At 48.0% G+C, this 16,810-nt stretch overlaps 2 protein-coding genes across 7 annotated transcripts in view; one reads left to right on the top strand and one right to left on the bottom strand.

The window, feature by feature from the left end:
* Window positions 1–4,023, top strand: part of SMYD1 (SET and MYND domain containing 1) — a 29,291-nt gene extending 25,268 nt beyond the window's left edge. For all 6 annotated transcript variants that reach the window (XM_074587268.1, XM_074587266.1, XM_074587267.1 and 3 more), the window contains one exon: window positions 1,398–4,023. In XM_074587268.1, coding sequence (XP_074443369.1) covers window positions 1,398–1,556 — 159 coding nt within the window. In that variant the 3' untranslated portion in view covers window positions 1,557–4,023. The remainder of the gene's footprint in view (window positions 1–1,397) is intronic.
* FABP1 (fatty acid binding protein 1) lies at window positions 3,941–7,058 on the bottom strand. The gene is made up of 4 exons (XM_074587270.1): window positions 6,926–7,058; window positions 5,681–5,853; window positions 4,606–4,698; window positions 3,941–4,077 (listed from the first exon to the last, which is right to left on the bottom strand). The coding sequence occupies exons 1-4, from the start codon at window positions 6,990–6,992 to the stop codon at window positions 4,027–4,029; spliced, it is 384 nt and encodes a 127-aa protein (XP_074443371.1). The 5' UTR covers window positions 6,993–7,058; the 3' UTR covers window positions 3,941–4,026.
* Between the last annotated feature and the right edge of the window lie 9,752 nt (window positions 7,059–16,810).

Here is a 16,810-nt window from a genome sequence, read left to right as displayed (position 1 = left end):
AAATCTGTAGAAGCAACCCATCCGTAAAAGCTGAGAGTTGTATCAAGTACTGACTGCTTCTTACTAGTGCTGTGGTTTTCTCTAGACTATGTTATAGTCTGCTGGGAAGTGCATTTCCCTTCCTGTGGGAAATTTTCATCCCTGAAAAATAGCTTTTATCCTGCACCAGGACATACATTAAAAATGGCTACTGAGACCCCGAATCTTCTTTGAAACTCCTGTGACCAAGGGCAGAGCCTCCCATTCTTCAGACAGCCTGATTTTGCTGCTCTCAGGTGGATGGCATTATAATTTGACTATATCAAACTACGTATGGATGTTCCCAGTTTACCAACTGATTTTCTATATTGGTGTCCATTCTTCTTTATTTACCACTCCCCAGTCCTTCTAAGCTGCAATGTATTTTTTCCTCAAATGACTGATAGGTGTATTTCCTAGCTTAAGGTTAAGAGCTGCAGATCCCAGGGAATTACACCTGCTTGGATATGATGAACTGTTTGCAATTGCAGCCGGGGATCTATCATCTCTTTAGCCTTTGACTCACCTGATGTGACCTGTTGGCTTTCAGCACTCTCCTTTATTAGCCAAAGAAATTACATGATACCAAATGAAATCCTTTATTGATGTCTTGGCCCTGTTATAGCAGAGCTATAACCTTTATTAGTGCAATTTCACATAATCAGAAAACTGAGTATCTAGTACCTAAAGCCAACCTGTCTGTTGACTCTTTCCCTATGTGTAGCAGAGGGCGAGACGCCAGCACCTCCATTTCCTTTCCCACTTACTTTAGGAGGAAAACAGTGGATATGTGGCACACGCTTATCTCTGTACTCTTAAACCAAGGGTTGAATAAACTCACAGACAGCTGTAAAAAGATTTCCTAAAATCCCTTCTGAGCTTCTGCCGTAATGCAGCGCTGGGAATGACTCTGCTCATGATGCATCCTGGGATGCAGGGGATGCAACTGTGATGTGGGTGAAGAGGGGTAGAGGATCCCTCTCCTCCTCTACCTCCTTCCACATGAGGTGACGCCTACGCTGGTGATGGGTCACACCAAGGGTCAGGCCCGGGGTGTGGATAGGAAGAACATTCGCCCCCTGGCGCTGCATAGCATCGCCTCTAGGTCCTGCATCAGGTTTAGGAATGTGAGGCTTCCCAACAGCCTGTGGAAGAGCTTGGTGCAGGAAGGGCTGGTGCCTTCTTCACCTTCACAGTACACAGGCAACCAGGTTTGAGAAAGTAACTGGATATCTGTGTCCAGTCAGCTTTGGTCCTTCTGGTGGGATACCTAGATTAAGTTGCATCAGTCATTACATGGCCTAGGACATCCCTGAAGGATATTCACTTGCTTTGAGATCCCCTGTGTCACAGGTTTTATAAGCTGTTGTGTCCCTCAGGTCATGCGTGTCCAGACGGAGATGGAGCTGCGCATGTTCCAACAGAATGAGTTTATGTATTACAAGATGAGGGAGGCTGCCCTCAAAAACCAAAAGATTCAAGTCATGCCTGAACCCAGCAATGAGACCTCACCAAGCCTCTTCCACAAGAAGGAATAAAGCCCGAGCTTGACACAAATGCATGCCTGTTGGATAACATCACTTGTGGCACCTCCAAACATGGGGGATGTGATACAGGAATGTGATATACCCGAAAGGATTGTTCCCAGTGGCACCAGTCTGAGAGCATGGACCTGCTAGGAGGGAGTCCTGAAAAATGTTCTGAGGATTCAAAGCAGAAGAGATCTTGGCAGCAACAACATCCTTTTTCTACCACTATTATTAAAAATCAAAGCAAAAAAACCTGTTATAAAATTATTTACATTCTTGTTGGAAGCCTGTTTCCCTCTACACAAGTCCTGACCCTGAAGTCCTTGGCTAAATTTTAATTAATTCTTTCCCAAGTGTTTTTTTCCCCATTACTTCCTTATGATGACATAATTTCTTTCCATGATGTCCATGGGTGGTTGACCAAGGGATGGCAGAAGTAGGAAGCTGGTTCCAGAAAGTGTTATGTATGCCTGTGGGCATTAAGTGCAAACTGAATAAGACGCACAGATGGTGTTTTGTGTAAAGCGGTGTTTTTCTGACGAAAAACTGCTGAAAAATGATTCTGTGGCTGACATGTGCAACATCAAACTTCGGGCACTTTGCAAATGAAACTAAGTGGAATTCCTACATCAGGATAAATTAATTAGGGTAAATTAGTCTCCTTGGTTAAAAATCAGAAAACATCTGCAGTGATGGCAGCAGATGGACATGAGATGAGTCTGTGCCAGAAGCCAGTTGTACTGGTGTGGTGCACTGGCTGTGTGGATTGCTCTAACTGAACAACCGGTTTCCAGGGACGGGAATCCACCTTTGCTCACCTTCAGCGTGAGCTCGGGGCTCTGATGCCTTTCAGCACCTGCCTTTCAGCTTAGACAGGTGCTTAATCAATTTTGCACTGAGCAAAAAAAGGGATAGTCCATGGATCAGCTTTCAGTGGGCAGCCAATGGAGCTAAGGAAAAGTCTAAAGGCAATGGTTGGATTTCTAGATAAACAAAGGTCTTTGCTGTCTGCCCACCTATCTCAAAATGCAACTGGTTTGCTCCAGACCTTCAGCGGCAGCCAAGAGATGAAAAGGAATGGTTTGTTTAAGAATCCCCTATCTGCTTCTCAGCAGAATATCAAGAAAACAAAACCATGTCTTTTCCTCTTTGATATTTCTCAATGTTTTTGCTGATGTTTCTCCAGATAAGATGAGTTCACTGGAGACCAACATTTGCTCTTTAGGCGCTGTTGAGCTAAGTCCTTCCGTTTGTCCATGAGGTGCCCATCTGATGTCCTGTGTGACAATCCATATTGGTTCAGTTCTCAGCATGAGGGTCAATGGGGACCTGTAACATGAAAACCTTCCCTGAGGAGAGAGGAATCGAGGAAAAGATGCACGTGAGGGTGAATTGGTCCTTTAGTGGCACGTGTTGGTGTTGCAGGAGTAGGTAGGGAAGCACTTGTGTTGTTTTCCTAACATCCTGATCAGCTTTGAGCAGTTGTAAGAACATCATCCCAGCGAGGTATATCACACCAGCCATATATTCATTTCCCAGTGTTGATTCCCAATCATAATCCAAGCACAGGGCTTGGGAAAGGCAGCTAAGAAGGAAGAGTTTCCTCTCCTGTGTGCATCAGAAAAACACATTTCCTTCTAGCCTACAGTGCCAAGCGAGAGCATGGGAAATGACTTTGGTGCTCCTTCTGTGTCTACGCGTGAACAACCGGTGCCCATCTCCTGACAGGAGAGGAAACCTGTATTTCACCCCGGGAGGAGAGTTAATTCCCAATTCAGCCTAATTTATCAGGCGCGGTTTGAAGTAAAACACACACTAGACACCTGCAGGCCATCCAGGACTCTCCTGCTGGTAGGGAGGGATGCGGGGGAGATGAGGATGGGGTGGACAGAGCCTGTAGGGCTGGATCCTGTTGCAGAGGTGTGAGGATGGGGATGGCGGTTGGGACATTCGAACTGCCCCCCTTCTTGTTGTTTCCCCAAGGCATCTTCCTATGCAGGGTCACTGACATTTCCTTGAGCCCACTAAACCTCCCCATCCTTTGGTCCTGCCAGTCACTTTGTGGTCAGTTTGGCCATATTTGTAAGCAAAGGGAACAGAGACCTTTCCCTGCCCAGTGCTCCTTCATCCACCCAGCCAGGCCAGCCACAGATGCATGACGCACTGGGACATCCCCAGCAGCATGCTGGCACCTGTCCCCAGGAAGGGTCTGGAAGAGAACTCGTCAGCATGAAGCACATCTCAGAGGGTCACTCAGTTGCTCTGAGCCTGTGCCCTAGCCCAGCTCCGTTCGCCAACATCAGCACAGCCTTGGCTCAGCCTGTTGCCCAATTTCTACCAGGGCTTGCATGAGTTTTGGAGGCTTGCATCTATTTATAGCAACAACGAAGAGGTTGATGATAATGAAGAGGCCTTTAATACAAATTTTACTTTAATGGACACATTTTACACAGTAAAATGATTGGCGTGTGCAGGGTCTCTAGATTCTCTTGCTGATTCTCTTGTAGGTGAGGTCTCCCATGGTCATTGTCTGAAATACAAATGGAAAGCATTAGCTTTTCATGGTACTTGGCTACAAACTCTACTTGGAAAGGATTTGATCTTGCAAATCAAAACAGGAATGGTCCCCAGCTGATATCCTATAAACTGAATTATTAAAGCTTTGGATGTCTTCATGAATACACCAAAGCAGGTAGGGATACCTGGCATCCCTCAACTGGCATCAATCTGCTGCACCTCTCTTGTAAAAAAATGCCAGGCCCAGCCACAAACATATACATCTGAGACGGTGAGAACATGCCTTCATTGCATGAAACTTTGATCAAAAATGCCTATTAGAGCGTCAAAGAATACTTTTTGGATCAGACTATACTGAAAAACTGCCTTCAGTGCCTGGCTAACTGACCAGCTTTGGCTACAGAGCCTGAGTGCAACCATGTGTTCATCTCCAGAACCTCTCTAAGGTCGCCAGTGTCTCTGTGGGCTTTGTAGGGCCAGGACCCTGAAGGCAGCTGTAGGCACCATAACTCCGGCCATTGCCCCTCTCTTCTACACTTACGTTGGTGATGGTGTCTCCATTGAGTTCGGTGACGGATTTCAGTCCTTTCAGGTTTGCGACCAGTTTGTTGTTACCCTCCAGCTGAACAACAGCCTGGTAGGAGGAGACAGAGGCATTCGTGTTATTGCTGGAGACCATCTCAACCCCTGCATTTTGTCCTTCCCCTTCTGTCCTGAGTTGCCACCATCCCCTCTGCAAGCTCTGTTAGATGTCAGAGGTGAGAGGCAATATTTGCCGGTGGCACTGTCCTGACGTTTTATGAATCATTGGAAACTAATGTCCAGGAACGGGAGCTGACCCAATTTCAAGGGTGATAAATCCTCACCTTGCCAAGTCATCTCACCCAGTGTAAACAGAAGCAGTGGAAAAGGCTATCAGAGAAGCTAACAGCCGCTAGGACTTAAAAGGAGAGCTTTATTGGTTTATGATTCATTGGCTGACTTTCCTGCACTACCTTTAAGTCAACAAAATGAAGGTGGGGGTATGTTTTGTGTTGCAACATGACAGAAAGTCAACCTTTTTCCACCTCACATCTTTCAGATCTTTTGCTGTCAGAAAAAATTTGCCAAAGCATCTCTATCCTTCTTTTCCAAATGGGCTATTAAAACACTGGCTTTCAGCGTTTTCCAAAATGGCTATTAAAATAGCTTTAGAAATGCAAGGCTTCGTCTGCAGAAGTGCTGGTTAGAGATCTTGTTTTGTAAAAGCAAAGAGGGAAGGTGGGAACTTCAGAGTCTTGGGCTCTGAGTTTCTCAGGAATGTGGCTCAGAAATGGACTGTAATTTTTGGAAATATGTCCCTAAGAGACTTGCTGAGGACCTGCAGGGAGCAGGGCAGTGAGTGTCACATCTACAGACTCGATTTCAGCAATTAGCCCCTTCCCATTTTATTAAATCGTGCATGCAAACTGTGAGAGACAGAACCAGGCTGGGGAATTACCCAGGTCTTTGTCCTTGTCAGCTTTAACATCTGTGGTCTGGTCCCCTTTGGCTCAAGTGCAGGGGGGATGGCTACAAAGGAAATTTAATGTCCCTGAGCCCCCACAGCCCTGGCAGAAGAGGCTCTGATCACTCACCTTGACTTTCTCTCCTGTCAGCATCTCAATATCACACTCCTCCCCGATGGTGAACTCATTGTGCATGACTTTAGAGCCAGTGGTCACAGTAATCTTGAACTTTTTCCCATCCTGCACAATTTCTGAGATGCTCTTGATGTCCTTGCCCTTCTGGATCTGGTCATCAGGAAGCCCTGCCCAGAAACAAGAGACGTTAGTTGGACCTTGGAGCCATCAGTGGGTAGATTGCTGCTGCCAAATGAATGTGGTGGGATTTGGGGACCCACAGCTGGGAGAATTTCAATTCTAGTGTGGAAAAGCACAAGGACGATGGTTCCTCAAAGGCCACACGGCCCTGAGTCTGCTGGGGAGTAAGAATAACAAATGCCATCCTCCTGGGTTTGTGTGGGAACTAGACTTCTCCTTTGTCCCACTGACTTGGCTCGGAGCGGAACAGCTACCTCCATGACCAAGCATCAGAGGGAAAGAAGGAACCCTGTTTTCCTTCTTTCACTGAGAGGCAAGCAGAGAAAATGGAACAAATTGAGGCAGAAGGAGGGAACCAAGTGGTTGGTTTTTTTTATGAGATTCAGGGTCCCTCAGAACTAGCTCACTACAGTCTTCTTCCAAAGCCTGAAGCTGATCTGCCAGGTCGAGCCCCTCTGGCACATAACTGAGGAGATGCAGTGCAAAGCCCCCTGAATGCCTGCAGGAGCACATTGCCTGGCACAGACACTGGTGGAAATCTATCTAGTCACATTCATCTTTAAGCATTTAAACAACCCAACTACTCTTTTTCTGATGAATAGTGTAATGTGGGGCTTTGCAGCATTGCTGAGCAACAGCACGGTGGGCTGAGCGATGTCCTGGTCGCCCTTAAATTTCATAGCTTGCCAGGGCAGATCTGCAGTTGCCCTAAGCCACTTAGGTCCCGCTGGCTTAGCACGTGTGCGCATCACTGCTGCGCTGGCCCATGGCTGCAGAGACTGCTGGGACCATTTTCCTGCAAGCCATAAAATTTCACCCAGCATCTCTTGACCTCCAGCCACCAGCCAGAGAGATGCTTTCTCTTCTATTTTTATATCACACCTCCATGCACATGCATTTAAAAGACACACACAAGTACAACTGCAAGATGACAGACAGAAATAGGAAATCTGAGAGATATTTTCAATCTATGTCATCAGCACATCAGCACAGTTGGAGTCCCAAATATCAGTGGGATCTGCGGAGGCAAAGCAGCACCCAGCACATGCAGGCACTTACCAAGGGCTTTCATAAAAGGCTCAAAATTTTCCTGGGACTGGAGTTCGTACTTTCCAGTGAAGCTCATGATGAATAGGCTCTCTGTGCTCCCAACACAAGAGAAGGTGCCTTGCTGGTAAGCAGAGCTTGGTTTTATAAGGTCCTTTTGCCCTAAAAGTTGGTCAGAGGTAAGATGATGTAATTCTTTTATGGCCATGTTCAAACATGAACATTAAACTGGGCAATGTTCAGTGATAAATTACTCTACATTTTGCAGACCTCGATTTACAATGTGGGGGCAGGGAAAATCCCATAAACCCTTTTTATGGAGGTAGCAACGTGGCATCCAGAAACAAATGATAAAAAAGATAACTGTGCAAAGAGATTAATTTTCATAGGAATGAGCCAAATCACCTGATGATCTTGCAGTCTGGAAGCACACATCTGGAAGAGGAGAAAATGGTAAAAAATAATGGTGTCCTCTGGAGTCACAAAATCATCATTGTCCCTTAAGGCAAAAACACAACTCACAATCAAATCCTGGGATTGAAGTGGCCCACCCTGAAGACTGCAGTTTAATTCAGGATCCATCACTATGGCCTTACCTCCAGAAAGGGATTTTATGTGGATAGAGGGACAGGTGCCATTAGTGATCACCCAAGGCTATTGCCAGGAGACACCGCTAAAACCTCCTTTCCTCTCCTTTCCCCAGAGGACCCACAGTCACTTGTACTTGAGAAGCGTCTCAGCCCTCGGAGCTGCAATTCTCCCGAATGCCACATCAGCAGCCTCCAAGCTGAGCCCAATTCCTTCCTCCAAGGCAGGACTCGTGGCTGGTCTCCTCTCCCAGTGTGATCCCCTTGGCTGAGCGTCCCGGCTTGCTGCATGGTGCGTGAGCATCCATCCTCTGGGTCTGGACTCCCGGGCTCAGCCTCTCGCTCACATCTCATCCTCTGCCCCAGTGAATTCCTCTTGCCTCCCAAAGTCACCAGCTGAGGGATTTTCCCCCTTTTAACTCACATGCCTTCTCCTCTTTGCAATTCTTCCATTCTGCCTTCTCATAGCATCTCCGGCCTTTTTTAAAGTGAAATCATGGATAAGCGTGAAAAAAATCTGACTCCTTCCAATTTGGAGGTGCTGCCAGAGCCCTCCGCAGCTGCCCACCTCCACTCTCTGTGCTGCAGTGGGGAACAGTAATGCTGCCCTGGCTAGATTCAGCCTGTTTCTGGTTAATCAGTACAGGCAGTGTCTGCCGGTGGGGTGGGCGGTGGGTGAAGTTGACTGGAGGGGGGTACATCCGTGGGGGAGATCATCCCTGTGTGCTGCATCGGCGCCAGGCGGGTTCAGAGAATGCTCATGGGGTGGTTGGTTCAACAATTTCTCCAAACAGCTTTTCAGCCTTTTTTCCCTTTTATCCCCTGCTTCCTAACAGGAATGACATCACCTTATGAATTGCATTTCATTTTTTCCCCTGCCCTGGGTGAATGCCCCAAGTGAATACCCCGGTGTAACATGGGGCTGCACTGCCACATGTCCCTTTTCAGTATCTTCTTCATGGGGACAGCGGTGTCTGACCTCTCTGGCCAGGTTATGTGAGTGGCCGCAGCTGACAGATCCCTGTGTCCCGTCGGGTAATGTCCTCCAGCCATGGGCCACCTGGAAGCACACAAGTACCTCCCACACATTCATGCCCTGGACCCCTGTCTGCTCCTCCAGGCAATTCGTATCCATTCTCTTTGCATGATGGGGAGAGAGAATCAGACTTGAAAACACACCTGAATATTTTTCTATCACCTAACTCATTTCGGAGCCCAGCACTCCCAGCGCACTCTGGGGTGGTCACCATGGGAAAGCTCCAGCTCTGCATGGCTCATTTTCCCCCCACCATCATCAATTGAAGCAGCCTGGAGTTGTGTTTTTCATTCATTTTTCAGTGAGATGCGCTCCCAGACTCATTACATCTGACCACATCCCACTGCTGGGGTGGATGTCCAGGTTGTCATCCATTTCCACGTGCAGGCTAGGGAGAAGCGGTGGCCCCTAAGTCAGTAGGGAAAGACCTTTCTCAGTAACCCCAGCCATGTGCAGTGCCATGACTACATCTGAGCTGAGGTCTAGATGAGCTGAAGGAGACAAATAGGAGAAACACATCATGAGTAGTGTCCTAGGGCTGCCTATCACCCTCCAGCCTCTCCAAAAGAAGCCTACATGACTAGGGCATTTGTAAGTGTTTCATATTAGCCAAGATGAATCCAAAATTAGGTGCTTGAAGCCCCCCATCTCAGTCACCACAGGCTTTCCAGGCCCACAGTCTCCCTGGGAGACCCATGACAGCTTGAAAGGAGATAAAACCACCAAGGTAATGAGACCTGAGCCTAAGATAGGATTCAGAAAAGCCCACCAGGTTTTGTCCCACAAATCATTAGCTGGTTATTATGTGTAATCTGAGTAGCTGGGCCACTTAGAAAACCACCAGAAATTGGGTGAGAACTCCCCCTGGTCAGGCCAGGCTCCTAAGGTCTGGATGTTGCCCACCAAATGTTAAAAGGAGAATATAATTGTTCAGGACTCTCTTGGCAGTTGGCAGAAATTGGCAACTCATGAGAGAATTCACCCCACTTGGGACCTAAGTTGTTTTCTGCAGGTATCCTCTCCTCTCCTCACTTACTGTGGATAGATATAATATACTTGTGCTCCCAGCCACACTGCATTGGATAAGTGTGAACTATGGATCACTGCTGGGAGGTTTGGAAATGCAGCCAACTGATTTTTGATCAATGATAAAAAATAAAACCTCTTTGTTTTGTCTGCGAGTATTCTGCTGGACTTGTGTCCGTTTATTTCCCCTAGTAAAGAAATGCAGAAGTTCTTATAAAAAAAAGAAGAAACCCTTACTGAATGAAATTTGGCCAGGGTAATTATTATCTAGCCAGGCTTGCTGAGCAAACGCCAGGTGAGATAAACTTAATCTCAATAGCAAAGTTCAGAATACTTTTACATCTCCGCACCAGAATACACGATCTTTTAAAACATGATATCACTTTAACTTTCCATGGCCAAGAAAATGCACCTGATTTCCATTAACACAAGGGCGAGTCAGTTGACCATTTGGTTAAAACTAAACCCATACCCTAAAACATAGATCTGGTTTGTAGAAAGAGAAGAAGCATGGATCATTTTCAAAAATTATTGAGGAGGCTACTTCTTGTGGGAAGCCAGCAGGTAGTTCCATGTTTAAGTTGCTTTGAAAATAAAGCATAGGACCTTAGAATCTTGTCAGAAAAAAAGGACACAAGTATCTCATTTCTGCTTTTTGCACCTGAATCAAAGATATGGACATGAAAAACTCCTCAGCTTCTGCCTAGCCATGGAGGTAACCAAATGCTCTGTGTCCCAGGGTGATGAACTGGGGAAAAGCCAGCTGGCAGGGACCTCTAAAGGTCTCTGGTTCAACCTCCTGCTCAAAGCAATAACATCACCAGCACCAGATCAGCTCAGCCATGGCTTTGGCCAGATCTCAAAAACCACCTCCTCTGCCCCTCTGGATATCTATCCTGGGTCTGCACCACCCACCTCTCGAAGAAGAGGTGCTCAGCCCAAACCTCCCAAAGTGCAGTTTGTGGCTGGTGTCTCATGTCATAACATCTGGCATAACCAAGAAGAGTTTGGTCCCATCATCTCTGTAACCGCCCGTGGAGCAGTTGCAGGCTGTTATCGCTTTCCCTCAACCCTTCCCTGGAATTCCCGGTCCCAGCTCCCACTTTCACTCAGTGCCTGCCAGGGCACTGGGAAAACTATGTGCACTGCTTCTTTAAGATTTGGGCCTTATAGCGGGGAACAAGGTTTTGAGACCAAGGGCTCCTGCAGCAAAAATCCTTCTCTGCCTCCTCCTGTTTGAATCAAAATTTTCATTTAAGCTTTGAACTCTGAAAAGGACTTTACAGCGCTGTGCGGGGAGAGGCACTTCGCTGTAGCCCAGGACAAGGTACCTGGCAGCCTTGTGGAGGTCTGGGAATGCCTCACCTCTGTCTCTTCTTGCTCTTCTTATCTATCCCACCAGTGACTCCCCAGACTTCGTGAAGCTTTTGGGAAGCTGGGACTGGGCTCCACACTAGGATTTTCTTACTTGAAACATGAAAGGCTAGAAGCCAGGGCTTTTGTTGATTCTGTCACGGATTTCTCCAATGAAGGTCCAGTTGGACAACCCAAAAGCCCCTAGATATTTTTTTAAGGAGCTTGATCACAAGCTTGCCAATCACAGATCCCCAGGTGGGCTTCTCTCTGTCTCAACCCATACATCTGCTTGGGTCATCCCTATTCCTGCTGTGAAATTTCTTCTGTGCCTGGGAACTTGGTCTGCTGCCCAGTTTTCACATCTTTGATCTGATTATTTTCAAACTTAAGGAACAAAGGTTTCTGCAGCAGGCCACATGGCTGCATTGATTTGAAAGCTTGGATGGGATGGGAAAAGATGCTGCTGCCGCCGTGAACTCTTTGTCCCTCTTGGTTTTCAACAAGTTTTCATTGTGCTGCATTACCAAGACAGCATTGAGATGAAATACGGCACCTTTCCCAGCTTTTTCTATTTTTAAAACAGCTGTGGCAATATCCCGGAGGCTGGCTGCCTCCAAGCTGTAGCTTCCAAGCTGTAGACATGCAAGCGCCACTTCGTATTGGTTTAGATTAGATATGCCATTATCAGAGCCTTGATAAGACTGCCCAAAGCGGCAGCTTGTACAGAGCACTGTCACTTGATAAAGCTTTACATTAATGCCAAAACCGAGCGAAGGGTAGCCCTCAGCCCTTGTCATCTAATTACAAAGGTCCCAAAGTGAGCAAAGGCTCAGTACTGCTTCTCCAAGGGCAAGGCGGCAGTTTCCCTGATAGCATGAGACCTTAGCTTTGCTTGCCGATGATCACCTGGGGAGCAGAACTTACAGAAGAGCTGGCCTTTGCTGTTGGGGTCTTGCCTTATTGCAGGAATAAAGCTGCTGGCCGTGCCAGTCACCTCCCACTCTCTTGCCTCAAACACCTGCGATGCAGTGCCATTGCGTCTCTCCAGGCACATGGACCCCTGCTCACACCCTCAGAGGGCAAGTGTTGCTCTTGCAACTTGGCCTTTGGTGGGATGAGGCTGTCTTCCGTTCCACCACCCAGCTTATGGGATCAGGGGACAAGGGCTGAAAATGATGCTTGTTGCTTATGGAGCCAGTTTGTGCCAGGGCAGGGAAAGAAAATGCTGAGAAAGAAGTGGAGCCATTAGCAGTTAATGCTCTTGAGTAGGAAAGGTGTGGAAGAGTCCCCCCAGGCAGAGCCAGTCAATGTTTAACCAATGCAAATGTATTTCGTCTCACCCGACCACACGTCTGCAGTGCAGATGTTTCCATCTGATCCAGGCATATGTAGAGCCCCTGAGACACAGTGGAGATAAGCGAACCTTTGTTGGACCAAGTGGAGAATTGTATGTTGGGATGCAAAGAGCAGCAGCCTCCAAGTGCCTACAAGTGGTCAGGTGAACTCCAGCCCCGGGGGGACACCCAGCTGTCGCTCTGGGCCTGTGCTCACCTCTCCAGCTGGCCCGCGCTTTCCTTGATCCTGATTTATCAAGCACGGTGGCTCACTTAATGACTGCTCACAGTGGGTTGCAGTCAAGGAGAGGTACTCAGGCTCATGCAGGCAATGAGGAGGAGCCTGTGTGTCTGCGTGCCCTACATGTGAGTCCTAGTGTACAACCCATCTTACCATACACATGCACTATATGAATGTCCCGTTCCCTGAAATGGCTTTTCATAAATGTAATAACACTGTCAAAACAATAGATTTGGTGTCCCACACCCGTAATATCTAACGGAGCCTCATGCTCTGGGGTGACCATCACCCCGGTACCTTCACTTCTCCAGAGTGAACATGTAGATGTGCTGTGCCAAAGACCAGTGTTCCTGTCTCTCCCTCTGAGCCAAATGTAAAACCACAGTTTATATTTAAAACAAACGAAAGTCCAAACAAAAGCCCCTAAGACAACCTTCCTTAGCAGATGGCGCTCCTTGGCCAGGGAAAGCAATGACACAAGAGCGATGCACAAACTGGGTGCTTGGCGCTGAGGCATGACCCTGCCGCGAGGAGGGCAGAGTGAGAGGTTGCATAAGGTCTGAGAGCATCTCAGTTTTCACCAGGCTCACGGCCAGGGAGATGCTCCCGGGAAAATGACCACGGTGCCAGCGAGGCCAAAGCCGTGGACAAAGTCCAGGATTGCCTCTGTTCATGTACTGCTTTGTGCTGCTGCCATGTTTGCTGTAGTCAAAGCAACCTCCCTGAGCACAGGTATCCCCATTTTATACATGATGCAGTGCGCGGAGACTGAGTGATTTTCCCAAAGTCACCTGGAAAAGCTGATAACGCAAACACGCTGTAACTGCTCAGCCTCCGCACCATCTTCCTTGTCAAATCCCCGGTGGGTGGCCATAGAACCCGTATCCTATGGGATTGCTGATTTTGAAATAAAAATTGGCCCTGGTGTTTAATACAATCTTTGGTGTAGTAGGACCAGATTGCACAAGCCTCTTCAGGTAATAGCGTCTTCAACGTCCCACCACGGGAGCCAGCATTGCACAATCCCATCCTCGCGCTCCCTTTGTGCTCTGCCTTTATGGGTGCATCTTACACTTTGGTCTACAAGACCTAAACCACAACACAGATGTCCTTGAGCCTGTTGTGAAACACCTCATGCTGAGGAAAGAGCGTTGCACCCAGCCGTGGGGAAAGGGCCGACGCTCTGGCAGCTCCTTGCTCTGCAAAATCACCAGAGGTAGAGATGGAAAAATATGTGTGTGCACATTGGTAGGTGAGAAGAGATGTTGACCCATGTGGAAGTCCTACGTCATGTCAGCTGAGATACCTGCAATTTGTATCAGATTTAGAAAGAGGGAAGAAGAGCCACATTCACAGTAAAAAAGGGGCAGCTTCCTGCACTTAATAATTCATTTGCAATTGTACATTTCTGCCTTATAAATCCTTGGCATGAACCTCAAACAAATTATTATGGGTGTGCATCTCCCTGTGCAGCTGCAGACACTCTCTGCAAACTTCCTAGCTCCCTTCCAGCCATGGGTCCCTGAACCCCACTGATGTGTGGGTCCGCCTTATGCAGACTAAAGGAAGGCAGAACTGAAATAGTTTGATTTCTGGCCAAAACCTTACAATTTTTACCTGGAATTTTCCTGTTTTCCTGTGAAAGTTTATGCTACTGTGCATCAGAGGGGAGGGGGACACATAACTCCTTCATCCACCCCCAGCGACAAGCTTATGTATTTTTTCTCGGGCGACACAACATGCTTCCCACTGGGATGTACTCCGTACAGGACAGTAAGTGGCATTGCAAGACCCCAAACATCCTTATCGCTCACTCACTGGACCTGCCTGTGTCACTTATAGGTCTGAAAACTTTTGTTTGTGTACTGTTTACAGACACCAGCCTGCTCACGGGCAGAGACAGGACTGGGAGACAAGGGGGAGATTTTTGTGCTTTTCAGGCTTATATGATTTTTTTTTTTTAAATAAATTTAGCACGTTCTGGTGCTGGTTGTGAGTTGGGGTCTTTCCATGTGCCCCTTTCCCAGTCTCTGCCTGGGTGTAGGCTCCAGACACCCACAGGGAAGGAGGGACCAGGCTGGAAGAAGGGAGATGAAACCCTAGGATGGATCCGGGGAGAAGATGAGGTGAACATGAACAACCTTTTTCCTACCTCAATGAGCCCTTGCGTTGGCTCAGGCCACCCACCTTCATAGCCTGGCATCCTGCTGCAGGACATTGCCCCTGCCTCCTCTTCCTCGGCTCCAAAATGGGGCTTTTTGGAGGCTGTTGCTTGAAATGCTAGTGGGATGGATGGGTGTCCGTGGCCCAAAAAGCAGAGGGACCTGTATGAGGGTGGGAAAAGCTGTGTGCAAGCAGAGCAAGGCTCCCCCCAGGCTGCGTTCGTGCATCTCCTCCCTGGATGCAAGGCATTGCTGCCATCTAGTGACATTCACTGGTGGCTCTGGCACGGCCTGGGGATGTTCTGCGGCGGGTATGGAAAGAGGAGCCAAACCCAATGCCTTGCTTGTGCTTGGGACATATAGAGGCGCCCATTGGTGGGGGCGATAGAAAGCTGCTCCGCAAACACGAAGCTGGGAGGGCTGCAGTGCTTTCCTTCGGGTGCGGCAATGCTCTGGGGGGAGACCTGAGATTTTGGGGGACTGGTGCAGGAAAAGCATTGGCTTCTTGCCCCTGTATGTGCCCTTCTTCACCATGCTTTGGGATATCACTGGTGGAGAGGCTGAGGAAATTCTGTCTGGAGGGATGAAAACCAATGCAGTATGAAAAAAAGTTGGGAAAGTCTGATAGCAGCCTTAGCTGTTTTCTGACAGGTGAGCCACACAGAATCACAGAATGGTTCAGGTTGGAAGGGACCTTAAAGACCATCTAGTTCCAACCCCTCTGCCATGGGCAGGGACACCTCCCACTAGACCAGGCTGCTCAAAGCCCCATCCAGCCTGGCCTTGAACACTTCCAGGGATGGGGCATCCACAACTTCCCTGGGCAACCTGTCCCAGTGCCTCACCACCCTCCCAGTAAAGATCATGAACTGCTCAGAACAGACAAGGTCCAAAGTAGAAATGCAAATCCCAGCAGGAATAGGGAGGCACCGGGCAAGACCAGGTTCATCAAAAGCTGTTACGTTTTCCAGCTCTTGGTTTGTTGCTGCAGTGGATGAGCCCTGGTGGGCTGATGTGCTGCAGCACAGGCACAATTTTCCCCTCCTTTCTTTTGAAATTCAAAATACTATTAAAGAAATGGCGCTTTAAGTATGAATGCATGGAGCTTCCAGGGCCAAGCGTGGAAAAAGCCCTCCCAATAAATGCCACTGTTGTCCCAGTGCGTGTCCCAGGTGCTTCCCTTGTGCTCTGTGCTCACCTGTGGCTGCCACATGAGCAACCCCTGCCACCACAGCATTAACCGATGATCTCATTAGCGAGGGCTATCAGCGCCGACAGGCCCAGGGCACAGATAAAGCTGTGGCAACAGCCTTGCTGCTATTTCTGTCTCCAAGTGCAGAATGGTGAGTATGTTGGTATATCCCTTTTTTTTTTGGCGGTGTTCCTGCATGCACACCTGAGGGACGTAATGCTGAAAGGATCGTCCATCTCACTGTAAGCTTTTCACCTGAAAAAACCAAAAAATTTAGATGAATCATTGAAATTATCTCACACAGCTAATGTGCACGTTAAAAGTATTAGATGTACAGAGAGTAAATGCCCAGAGGCATAAAGTCCCACGGTGGTGGGAGTAGGTGAGGTCTCATCGGGGTGTGCCAGGTGACTTTTGTGGAGATGCTCAGATGCACATTGGTGTTATTACATTGGTAATAAAAACTATCAGCTCGTGCAGCTTTTCCTAGGAATGTGATCCTTTCCTCATTCTAGCCTAAATTTGAGCTACGCTAAAAGTGTGCCGGGCCTCTGTATGGGCAGAGGCCGCTGCAAAGAAAGAAAATCCCGAATTCACCTCAGCATGTTGTCATGGGAAAGGTTAGGATAGAGGTGGTGAATCACGTACCCTGCAGCTTCCAGTATTTTCTTTATTCCTATCACTTCACTGTTTTCTGCAGACATGCTACTTGAAGGTTTTTGCGTCAGCACGAGGGAAGAAACCCTTTCAGGGGCGGTAAATGAGGAAGGGACTAATAAGTAACCCGCCAGGGTATTAAAGGATCGTTTGCCTTCCAAAAATACACAGGGCATTAAAAACATATGGGACTGAGAACATCATCTCTATACACCGCTTTGCCAAAGTAGGATTCACCCTCCACGTTGGGGCCAGCTGAGGCGAGCGGTCGACGTCCCCAAAACGGAGCCTTGGCTCCGTTTCGGG

Source organism: Larus michahellis, chromosome 5 (genome assembly GCF_964199755.1).
Source record: "Larus michahellis chromosome 5, bLarMic1.1, whole genome shotgun sequence".
NCBI lineage: Eukaryota > Metazoa > Chordata > Aves > Charadriiformes > Laridae > Larus > Larus michahellis.
The sequence above is the reverse complement of the archived record's forward strand: the minus strand, read 5'-3'. Positions and strand labels throughout refer to the sequence as shown.

Excerpts from the sequence above, each read along its gene's own strand:
- FABP1 (XM_074587270.1), bottom strand. The coding sequence starts at position 6,992 with ATGAGCTTCACTGGAAAGTACGAACTCCAGTCCCAGGAAAATTTTGAG. Across the intron at positions 4,699-5,680 it reads TGACAGGAGAGAAAGTCAAG|GCTGTTGTTCAGCTGGAGGG; the intron begins GTGAGTGATCAG and ends TCCTCCTACCAG. Across the intron at positions 4,078-4,605 it reads ATGGAGACACCATCACCAAC|ACAATGACCATGGGAGACCT; the intron begins GTAAGTGTAGAA and ends TTTGTATTTCAG.